The 12,347-nt window shown below is 33.8% G+C and overlaps 1 protein-coding gene across 1 annotated transcript in view; it reads right to left on the bottom strand.

The window, feature by feature from the left end:
• Positions 1-12,347, bottom strand: part of LOC123720912 — a 33,376-nt gene that overhangs the window by 20,861 nt on the left and 168 nt on the right. Inside the window, exon 2 of the mRNA XM_045686192.1 lies at positions 378-566. Within this exon, the coding sequence (XP_045542148.1) occupies positions 378-566 (189 nt within the window). The remainder of the gene's footprint in view (positions 1-377; positions 567-12,347) is intronic.

The raw sequence follows: 12,347 nt of genomic DNA on the forward strand, positions 1-12,347 counted from the left end.
CGATGAGCGTCGGAAAGTTTCCGAACAGAGAGAGCCGTGGGAGTGATCCACAATGAATCTTCCGCTTTTTCGAATTCATTCACGGCTCATGTGAAGTGATTTCTCGACGATGAAAGTAAAAGTGGGTCAGCGCAGCGACGTTTTCGTGCGGAAACCGCGACGCGAATGCAACTTCATGATATTTCTTGTAACACCTACTAAGTACTGCTGCCTACACTATTTGCTCTAAGATATTTACTAAGTACTAGCTATGAAACTACCAAAACATTTGCCCTCCGTGTTTTGATGGTGTTTTTTTTTCGTATGCTCAGTTTGTTAACAATGGATAAGTTTATACTACAATGGAATAATAGTTTATGCAGAATTTTAATGCTTACCGCAAAAGGGGATGCCGTCTGGGGTCCATGTTCCATCCTGTCCACATATCCTTCTGGCGGGGCCGAGGAGCTCGAAGCCGCGCTCGCATGTATAGCTGGCGACACTCCCGTCTGCCAGACTCTCGTCAGAGAAATCCACACGGGAATGCGCCGGGGCTCCGGGGAAACGACACGTCGCTGCTGCGTATCCTGCATACATAAAATATTTGCTCTGTATAATAAATACCTTTTCATCCCTTTCAACTATTATATCTTTTCATTCGTGTTCAGTGTTCTGCCTAATAAAGGCCGGTAATCCATCAGTAAATAATTTGCTAATTGCGGATTCCGATAGATACAATTATGACTTAGAAAATATAAAAACACAAAACAATTACAAGGCTCTACATACGACTGCAAATCTTTGATTTTTATGCCAGTGGCATTAAATATTTCTGTTTTTTCGGCTTTCCTCGAAGGTTTTCTGCATTTTATATTAATTATACAGTGGCAATAATTATAATCTATTTGAATATTTTAAACAAAAATAATTTGTAAAAGAAACCCTAGCAACAAATTGCAAAGTGTCATCTGAAAGTCATGTTTATAAAATGTTAACATACAATTTGACAAAATATGTCTGAAATAGAAAAAGTTCAAAGGGATAATGATTCGACTTATAAAAGTTCCTTGCTACTGCTTCGCCTGGGTACGCTGGTGGTGTTAGCGTGCATGTTGACGGTGCACCTGCGGTCTTTGAGGCTATTTCGCTGGGAGCAGTCGGTGACGGGCGGAGTCGTCATAGCATTTTGTATCGCCGAACTCGGCCTGGCGTTGTGCGCCGGCTCTACCAATTGCCGCGGACATGCTATCCAGGTAAATTTTGCAAACACTAGATAGTAGTTGCTATATTTAATGTTGGGAAATAAATAAAAACATTTTCTAAATGCAAATTATCTCGAATTGAAGTCCCTTCTAAATTTATACCGATCCTACACTAAAAAGTATCTACTACGTCTAAAAGTTATTGATAATGAAAATATTTATAGTATAAATAATACAAATGTGATTAAACGATAATTATAAATTAGCTCTTCGAGTTTAAACAATTGTCCAAGAAGGTTCGTTGCTTCTTATGGCATGAAAAATTAAATAAGATTAGAGAGAAATGGGTAATAGAGCTTTGTTGAGTATTCAGTTCCGAATCACTAATGTTCTATAATTTAATGTGCAGTTGACAATTGTGCAGGCATATTTATGCGGCACCGGTGCTGCTTTATTGGCGGTCAACGCTGGAGTCATCTACCGGAGATGTGCCAGCCAGCTGACGCACGTGGTGGCTGAGCTGCTCGGAGTGCTAGGAGTGCCTCTCAAGCGACAAGTCGTTATAAAAGTGTCTCTAAGTGCGATCGCGGCAACCTGCTTGCTTGTTGATCTGTTTTTCGCACCTTATTTTTTACGTAATAGAAGTCTATCAAATAGCAATTTACCCTAATCAAGTACCATTTACTCAGGTTTGCGAAATTGTTTATTCTTTTGCGATGAATTTTTGTGCGATTTAAAAGTCCACGTTTCGGGATTACGATAGTTGTGATATGACGTCATCATTGTCCAACTGTAATATAAATTATAAAATCATATTATTTATATGAAAAAACTTAAATAAACTTATTTTGTTTTAATTTATTTAAATAATTTTGGCATATAATGCTATTGTAAGTAACATATTATTTAATCAATATGCACTCAAATAAACTAAAAAGAATACAATTCAGAAATTATTTCAACATGAGATGCATCATTCACGCAGCATTCCAAAGTAGGAGTGTAAAAAGTGTGGTTAGAAAAAAAGGATCCAGGTATAAATTACTTGAAAGATCGCAACATTTTTCAAATACTTATGTTGTATTCTCAAACTTTATTGATAGTTATTTATGTGTAATGTATAAATACGACATCCGCACCCAAAAGCTTTTACTTTCTAATGTCTTCTACTTTCATGTATATATACGAGAAGTAACTTGTTACAATATTTCTGCTAATTCCATTTATGTAAATTGAATTGATCAAGTTTCGAGTTTAATTGATTATTATGTTATCAACAACCGAAAAACCGCAGATTTCGCTCAGTTTATCAGACTAAATTTATCGCATATTAACGCTATGGCGACGTTCCATGTATCCAATTACTTATACACTCAGACGCCAACTCCAGTATCTAGTGAATTCTTGATCATGCAATAAAGAAACAAACTGAAGCTATGGCAGGTAGTTTAGGAGAGGGATGAGAAAGGGCTTAAGATGTCAAAGAGCAGTGCAAAAGGTTCCACCGATGACGTCGCCATGGCATCCAAGTGAGGTAGAGCTCTTTAATCGACGCTGGATGTTGTCGCCTACAGCTTTTCTGCCTGACCATTGCATGACGAATTATTTAACACCTTAGCTGCGGCAAGTAAAATCTTAAACCTTCGTCTAGTGCGGCGGCGGGCCAAAGTGTGCCCCCAATGATTTTTCCGCCAGTGCGTGGCAGGCCTTTCTCGACCCACCAGCATAAGGTTAGATTAAATCGCTATATCTTTGCGAAAACATAATATAGGTGTGTACTTTTTGGACTATTAGAAAAACCTTGAACCCACCTTCTTTAGAGTTGATTCGCCCCGGGATCTGCCAAACAGGAAATGAGAAATGAACCAGGGAAAGTGGCGGGTCAATATCGACCAGCACCGCACTAGAAAGTATTTTTAGTAGTGATGGAAAGACAAAAATAAGGAGATATCGAAAATAAAATAGAATTGTAGAAAAGAAATGAAAAATAGTTTATTTAATTATTTATTTATGCTTGTCCTTAAAACATTTCGCACAAAGATTTTGTGTGCACATCCTATTTTTTATTTTTCTTGAAGGAAAATATCTATTTTTTTCTTGAAGGAAAATATCTATTTTTTTTCTTGAAGGAAAATATTTCCTCACTGCTGTCCCTATCACTTTTATCTGCCTCGCGAATTAGTTTATTTTCCAAAATTTGTATTTTTCTTTTGTTTCCTGCCATCGTGCGTCGTTAATTTTACGAAAAGAAAAAACGCGACGTACAGTTCAGTGAGATGGCTCAACACTAACTAGCGAAGCGGGGCGCTCCGTGCGGTATCGGGTCGCCAACCGCCTGTTGGGACGGCGGGCCGCGATAGACCCCTGCCGCACCAAGTTGATATTTTTCACCGTCAGTGCGTGGTAGGCCGATAAAGGCCTGCCGTGATTTTTTATGAGATAATCGTTCCGCACCAGTGAGAGGGACATAGTTTTCTTCGTCCGCACCAGCTGAAATTCCGCGGCAGGTCGATCTAGGCCTGATCCGCAGTGAACGTGTTAAAGCGTCAGCGGTGCTCTAATCTCCGTGAAACGTTCTAAATTCGAATTGATTCGTGATTGAAATGATCCGTGGCAGGTTAAATTTTAGCGAAAGTACACGATTTTATAATTGCAACTTGTGAAAGGGGTAATTATTACACTAAGCGTGGCTCCGAATATTCCTTATGAAAGTTGGATTTAATCGTAACGTTTCTTTTGTTTCCTTTTTTAATTCCTGTTAAATGTGAATAAAAACCTGAAACTAAATTTGTATCGAAATTTTTTTCAAGGATTTCGTAGAAAAGATAAAAATTATTTCCAAAATTTATGGCAGATAAATTTTATGTTGCGTTATTTTGTAATAAATAGTAGAAAATTGGCGAATATTATAAATTCCGGCGTTCATTGACCCGCGGTCAGCACGTAAGTGAAAGTTTACCAGAGCGTGTCAGTTAACTTGAACTCAGCATTGTTTAATACTTGTCTCTATGAGAGGATCGCTATACTCTCGTGCACGCGTGTACTTAAGGAAGAAAAAATCAAATACTATTTATTATATAACATTGTTAATTGTTTTTATGCAGAAGCTTTCTTTTACACTTGAACTTATCTTTATGACGATGTAAGTAATAAATCACCTCACTAGGATATCATGTTTATTAGTCATCGCTAATAAAGACTAAGAGAATTTCGAAAGTCAAATTACATGTCGCTACAAATGACGTGACGTCCTTTTGGGATCTAGGAAACTATTTAAATTAGTAGATATTTAAATTGCACATTTTTACAAATAATTATACAAAAATAAAAGTAATAATAATATTTTTCTTAAAATTAAATCCGCAATAAGTGCACTTCAGTTTTACAATTGGCTTCTTGTAAACATGGACGCGCCATTACTTGGCCTAAGAAAGCGTGGTGACCTCAACAATTCCACGGGCACAGACCTCATTCGCGAGAGCGTATCAAGATAAATTAATTTTTTACAATTGATAAACTATCTTCTGAACATTATTATTTTTTCCAGCTGACAATGGGTAATAACATTTTTCTTGGGTTAGATTTTTCAATTAGCCGATGTTCTTCGCGCTTTTTCACTGTCGTCATTACTTATTATTGTTTAGTATGGTAACCAACATTTTCAGACAGAATAAAATTATATACTTTCAGGGGATGTTGATTGTAGTCTGCGTGAATACACCAAGATGAAATGTGGCTTTGTTATTAAATCCTACAGCTATTGAATGAGCTCTGTATCGCTATACAACAAGCTGACAATGTTTTTGCTGCAAGCATCAGTTTCGGCAAACGTAATGTCTCATATAGCTACTTTAATGGCAAAGAGGTTAAATTAAAATGAATACAATGTTCTATTCTATCTGCACGTATAACTTTCTAGAAAACTACTTTAAACGTTAACTTTCTACCCTGGGGCAGACTTCATTCATTACTACTATGTACTCGTAAGTATGAAAATATCTCGTTCAGTGGGTCAATTTGTATTAGTCGTATTTTATCTACCGATTGTAAACAAGCAAGGATCAGGTCAAGCTGATGTAAATAGTACAATATAAATTGTAGTCTTCCTTCTGATAATAACTTAAAAACAAATGAAAGTGTTAATGTATTCTATATACAAATTGAACAATGCACACGTTTTTATGGTAATGTTAGAAAAACTATATTTTACCTGTACAGAACGACCGTAGTGACCTAAATGAATTATCACCAAGGAAATTGTAGGTACATATACGATACTTATTAATAAATTTGTTTTACTTTTAGTTTAATTGAAAGTTTTCTTTAACTAATTAAATTAAAGTTTATCTTAACATACCAAAACAACAATAGAAGTAGTCTTCTTCTATATATATATAATATAGTACGAAAAGTTTATGGGTTTGGGTTTAATTAAGATTAGCTATTTCCTTTACATTAATAAAATAAATTATTACTATTAATAGAATGAAATAAGTAAAATTCGCTACAAGTTTTTCCTTCTAATTTTTAAACATCATCTAATTTTCTCTTAGAATCGTTTTATCAAAAGAAAAGCATTGTATTAACATTAATTTGTTTTATTACAGTAAACTTCTGATTACACAATAATTTTACGTCGACAAGAATGTGGCATTTTGTTTGCGTAGTTTTCTATCTGCAGGTCTTTGGCCGATAGCGAGTAATTACGTTGATTCAGAAAGCCTTGTTCGATAACAAGCTTAACTTTACTAAAAGCTCTAGCCTTTCACTTTGTTACAAAATACTAAAACAACCATCAACATCGCCATTATGACAAGAAATTTGAAATTAACTTATATTGTTATTGATCAATAAATCAGTGTTGGCGCACACAACAATGCAGTGACAGTTGTGAGAGGTAATGTAATCTCCTCACTACAGCTTAATTTCATATTGCCTTCGTATTCCACTTATAATCGTGCTAAAAACACGGTTCATTTACGTGTCCGCCGCGCGCAACGGTGCAAACAGGTCCCGCGGTCAGTCGGGTCACCATCTGACATGCTTAACACAACAAGTGCCTCCATGAATGAGACATCATTACTATAGACTATTTTTATATCTGGACCTAAAACCTCATGATGTTTAAACGAGTAAAAAAGCAACAGCATAACATTACCTAAACAAAAGGTGGTAAGCTGACGAAAGGAAATTATGGCAAGGTAAAGAATATGTTATGAGAAAGGAAATCGTTCAAAATCGTCATCCCAACTGGACGTCACGAATAGAGTCCCGGTGAAATAACCCGGATATTTTGAACTGCCCATGTGTTTGTTGAACATATTTGGCCAATACTAATCTGACGTAACCGCCAACGATGACTCGTCTCGATCCGTGAAAGTAGTGCTTTCTCGGTGACGCAAAGCACATTATACTGCTATCATAAAGCATTGCATATTTGTCAACGATGTCGAATTCACAGTATTTATAAAATTTCACATTGTTTTTAGAAATAGTTTGAGCAACGTACGGTTCTTGGTGAAATGTAAAAGAAACAGAGACCGAGAGAAACAAAGGTATTTTAATTTTAATAAAGATCTGCATTATGAACGTTTTATTGTGCGAATGACCTTAGACACCATAATCTGTTTACACTTTCTCGTGAGCCGCTAACTATTGTACAAAGAGCAAATTTGTTATGACATTCTTATCCTTAAATTTAATAAATATTTGTACATGAATCATGAATAAACTATTCAATTAAATTCTTTTTTTTTTCAAAAAAATAAGTGGAGTAATTATTTTATATAAGACATAATAACAATGTTTTAAATTAGGAAAAGTCAAACAATATTTTTTTACACCAGCAATCCAAATAAAAAGCAGATAATGAATTATGATAGGTATATTATCACAATAACTATCATTTTATAAGCATGCAATTGTTGTTGTCGTGAAGATTTGCCTAGATTATAATATTTAGTATGTTTTTGATTACCTAAAGTTTCCGCAGACTCACAGCTAACGGGCGCGACCACATTCTTGAACCGTTACATCGTCCAATACGCAGTTAGTTTACGCATAATTAGGTCGCTAGCCAACCCACCGGGTGATGTAAATCGTGGCACGCGACATCTCATCTCTCATGTTCGAATCTCGGGGGTACGTTCCATCCAAAACAAAACTAAAGAAATTGTTTAAAAAATAGTTTAAGGAAGTCCGCTTTTTTTGTTGCTCTAATTGTTATTATCAATCTATATTTATACATTTAATAACATTTGTGAGTCTGTATGTAATCATACTTCATACTAATACTAGCTTTTACCCGCGACTCCGTCCGCGCGGAATAAAAAATAGAAAACGGGGTAAAAATTATCCTATGTCCGTTTCCTGGTTCTAAGCTACCTGCCCACCAATTTTCAGTCAAATCGATTCAGCCGTTCTTGAGTTATAAATAGTGTAACTAACACGACTTTCTTTTATATATATAGACATAGATTATAAATGCGCATGTTTAGATGGATGGATGTTTGATGAAGGTATCTCCGGAACGGCGCAGCGGATCTTGATGAAATTTGGCACAGATGTAGAACATAGTCTGGAATGTCACATAGGCTACATCGATATTAGGTTTCAGGAAGTTATCTGATGCTTGCGAGCTTTTATAGGCTACTTTTTTCTTTTTTAATTGTGCGCTGACAAAGTTGCTGGCGACCGCTAACCTTAAATACAATATTTTTTTAAATAACGATATTATAAAAAGCGCGGAGTTTAGTTCTATCACCCAGTTTATGTAATTAAATTATAACATGTATTATTATTATTACAATATAAAAAGACTGTTTCTGTTTCCATATACATAGAAAATCATAAAACAAAGATCATTCACAATTTGATTAAAGTTATGAGGTTTGTTGTATTAAAAATAATTACTTTAAAGACTAAATCAGGGTGGCTAATTAGTCACTAAGGGTGAACCTTAGTATAAATTTTTTTATACTAAATTAGCTCTAAGAGAGTCCTCTTCAGGTCTTTGAGTAGAAGGTTAGTTTAATAAAACATTTGTGTACTGTGTACTATACCTACTGTACTGTATATTATATTTGCAATTGCTACTATTACGTAGTAGATTTAATTGATTGTCAATGACCCAATTTCAAAATTTGTTAACTTCCCCTAGAAAACAAGCGGTTACTCGGCCTCCAACGCATGAAGAAATGTATGCAGGTCGATTGTTTCATAAAGATACATTTAATTACCTAAATTTTGTTTATTTAAACATAGTTTTATAAAAAAACAACACATAAGACATTACACACTTACACAAGACCTCATCAAACATGCATTTTGACACATTCCATTGAAAAGATACGACCACATTGTAAAGTAGAAACGCCATATTTGTGAAAAAGATTATTAATGTAATTAAAAATAAGAAAACCAATTAAGACTGGGTATTGATTGTATTCTATTGATGAACTGAGAAATTGATATGGATTTAATTCCATTTATTTACATAGCTGTGGGTTTCGACTGCAGTTACACTTTTCACGTGTTTTTTCCCCACATTCTCTTTGTAAAAAAACAGAGACAACAACAGTACTTGTCAATTAAAGTGCAGTCGAAACCCAAACTAAGGCGGCACAGTGAAATATCACCTTTAAAAATGTAGGCACAGGTATTGGTTAGATGCAATCAGGAGAAAGATCTCTTAGGGTCCTGTTTCCGCCGGAATGTGTCTTTACAAAACTTTCACTCAGGGTCAGATCATTTCGAATCGCTATGTCTCACCACGTTGTAGGAATTTCGTTTACTGTCATTGTTTTATCAAATATCCAATTTTTTTTTTATATTTTAATTCAATATTCTTAACGCTGAAAACGTAAAGATCTAAACACTTAATTTAATTCAATTTCACGATTAATTTAAAAAAAAAAACTATGTTTAAATGCTTTATTCTAGTTTCGAAAAATGTGATTTTTCTCATTCTATCAAAATAAAAAGACAATAAATAAATCGACGTTTGAATTCGGTATATTTAATGTAAATATTAAACAAAACAAATTGCAAAACATATGCTCTTGCGCATTCAAAGTATATTTCAGTTTTTGTTAACATCAAGTGACGGAAATGCGTCGGAGGAAATCTATGATGTGCACAAAAAACAAATTCCTTTACTAGTATCGCGCCAAGACACAAGACAAGTCCCTCTACTCCTCTATTCCAACACCTCTCAAAATTTAGTTGATGTTTTTTACCGCTACTATAATATGTTAGGTTATGTTAGTCAGGTATAAAAAATGTTTCGCTCAAACGTTGATCAATTATATATGTTACTTCATTCCTATACTTCACAATTATATTATTTACTAGCTATTACCCGCGACTCCGTCCGCGCGGAATAAAAAATAGAAAACGGGGTAAAAATTATCCTACGTCCGTTTCCTGGTTCTAAGCTACCTGCCCACCAATTTTCAGTCAAATCGATTCAGCCGTTCTTGAGTTATAAATAGTGTAACTAACACGACTTTCTTTTATATATATAGATATAGATAAGAAGATTAATAAGTGGTGTTGTTATTGGTTTTGTTATTGAAGATCAGGACTAGAAATGCTTCTAGCATGTAATTAAAACATTTTATTAACCATTAAAATCAGCATTTTTAATATATAATCACAATAGTAATATGATAATCACATATCAAGTAATGGATTCTTCAGTTCACAGTTTATAAACATTCATCTTCAATCTAAAACATATTTTGTTTATAATATCAGTGAATTAAAAAAAGATTATATCTATTATCAAGCCATAATAAATTCATCTATTTATAATAACTAATTTTGGATCTTCAAATAAATTGATAACTTAAAAATAATATTAATTTATCTGTTTATGTTGTGGTTATGTATAAATAAATCGGCTAATTATTGAAAAGGTAAAAGTAAAAAATCGATAAGTATATTAAAAAAAACAATCCGGAAGTAGGGGATAACGAAACATCCGGAATTCGAACAGAGGGAGAAACTCGCATGCGGTGTGAAGTCAATAAGACTTAACAAAATACACCAAAACAAGCAGTAGTTGTAATAATAAGTAGTTATAACCGATGGTTCTTTCAGCTGATTTTGTATTGTTTAAAAGGCTGTATACTTCTATATAAAGTTAAACAAAATTTAGCTGCGATCTAAGGCTTTGGTCTCAAAAACTCATATATCATTTTACCCACGTTGTATTAAATGGCTTATACTGTATTTGTAACCTGTGTTTAAGATAAGTATGGAGTCCGGAAACCGGTGTTAAGTTTCTCCGGCTGACTTCAGATGTCACGATGGGATTCAAAATGCAATTGGTCTCTCAGTTATAATCATTGCATATGGTATAGTTGTAATTTATCAACGTCTCTCGGCAATTATTTAGCACTTAGTGTAAATGAAATAACTTTCCTCCACTCCTTCGTTTTACTTAAGATCTTTACCGGTCACCATACAATCGGCCTCTCCATTCGAATACAGCAACACGCAATGTTCCGCTCTATAGACGTCTTATTAATTTCAAATTAACATTTTCACACTATAAAATTAATGCTCTTCGAAAGTTTGCAATTCGATATTATTTAATTTATAATTGCTAAACTATCGGAAACTATTGAATAATCTGCTAATTTTTTAACTAAGATTCAAAATTACTAACCGTTGGTTTCTGAGACCAAAATCTCTGTAATCTGTAATACATATCGTCATTAACTTTGACAAAATACACATAAATATATATTAAACGGGGATTCAATAATTTATTAGCCGACTTCAAAAAGAAGGAGGTTATCAATTCGACTGTAATTTTTTTATGTGTGTTACTGCGAATCTCCGCCCCTGGTAGTCCGATTTTGATAAAAATTATTTTAATCGAAAGGAAGTGCTTTCAGATGGGTCCCATTTTTTTTAAATAACTAGAAGACTAATACATTTTATAAGTATAATCGGTTTTAAATAAAACAGACAACTTGCTCGTTCAAGCTCTTACTATTCAGGAATATGTACTAAATTTTGCCACTAATGCTTCAAATAATGAGCTTAAATCATTTAAAAATATTTTGCGGCATGCGGTGAAAAAGGTTATTTTGTACATTAAAGGTTATTTCTATGAAAAAAAAAATATGTCAACATAAGATATTAATCATCGTCAAATTGATAAATGTAATTTTTTTTATAATGGAATATACACCACAGCTCAAGTAAATTGTATCTGTTAGATTTTGTAGAAAGACGGAGTACCACGACGCGCCATCAATATTGACTTCCCAGGAATAGCGTTGTTTTGATCTACTTAACTAGTTGATCTCCGTTGAGGACGGTTCAGAGAGTACATAACAGTAATAATTCACGATATTGTTTATTCAACATTTGTAGCTCATACGAGGTAAATTCACATGGTATCAGCCAACTGTTGCACAACTATTGATGTCTATAGCGTAGTCTTGCAGATATGTCGGGGTCTTGTATTTTAATTAAGTGTTTAATATTTTTTACTCACAGTGCGTGTTGTAAGAATCATACTGAGCTAAAGACTTGAAAAGAAACATTTCGGTTAATATATGCGATCAAAAAAAATCATTTGCCTTTAGAAAAGGAAAGGAAAATTTCCTCCGGCAGAACACTGAAAATTTACATAAACACTTTTTCATAACAAATAATTAAGATTTAGTATGAACATTAAATTCATTCTCCGAGTCGGATGAAATCCGCAACGTATAGGCAATAGGCAAAATTAGAAATTAGCAAAGAAGGAATATTCGTCAAAAACGCTTTTGTGTTTATTATTTTACGTTCCTTATAGAAATTAAACACAGTACGACACAAAATCCGAACAAAAACAATCTTTCTTTGGTATCTCTAGATCTCTATAGAGAAATTATTTTTAATATATAAAGTACCTAAATAAAAAGTTTTGAACTACTGCAATCTTTTGTACTAAGCTATAGTTAAGTGACGACGAATTTTGATATCTTTTTGTCTCGATATTATGATTATAACTTACCGTTGTTTTCAAACTATTTTTATTAAATACTTAATGGTAAAGTGAAAATTTCAAGAACGTTGAATTTAAAGATTAATCCGAAAGTAGTTCATCTTCTGCGGTCGACGAGTCGAACTCTCTAACCTACTTTTTATGAAATAAAATCATTT

Source organism: Papilio machaon, chromosome Z (genome assembly GCF_912999745.1).
Source record: "Papilio machaon chromosome Z, ilPapMach1.1, whole genome shotgun sequence".
Classification (NCBI taxonomy): domain Eukaryota; kingdom Metazoa; phylum Arthropoda; class Insecta; order Lepidoptera; family Papilionidae; genus Papilio; species Papilio machaon.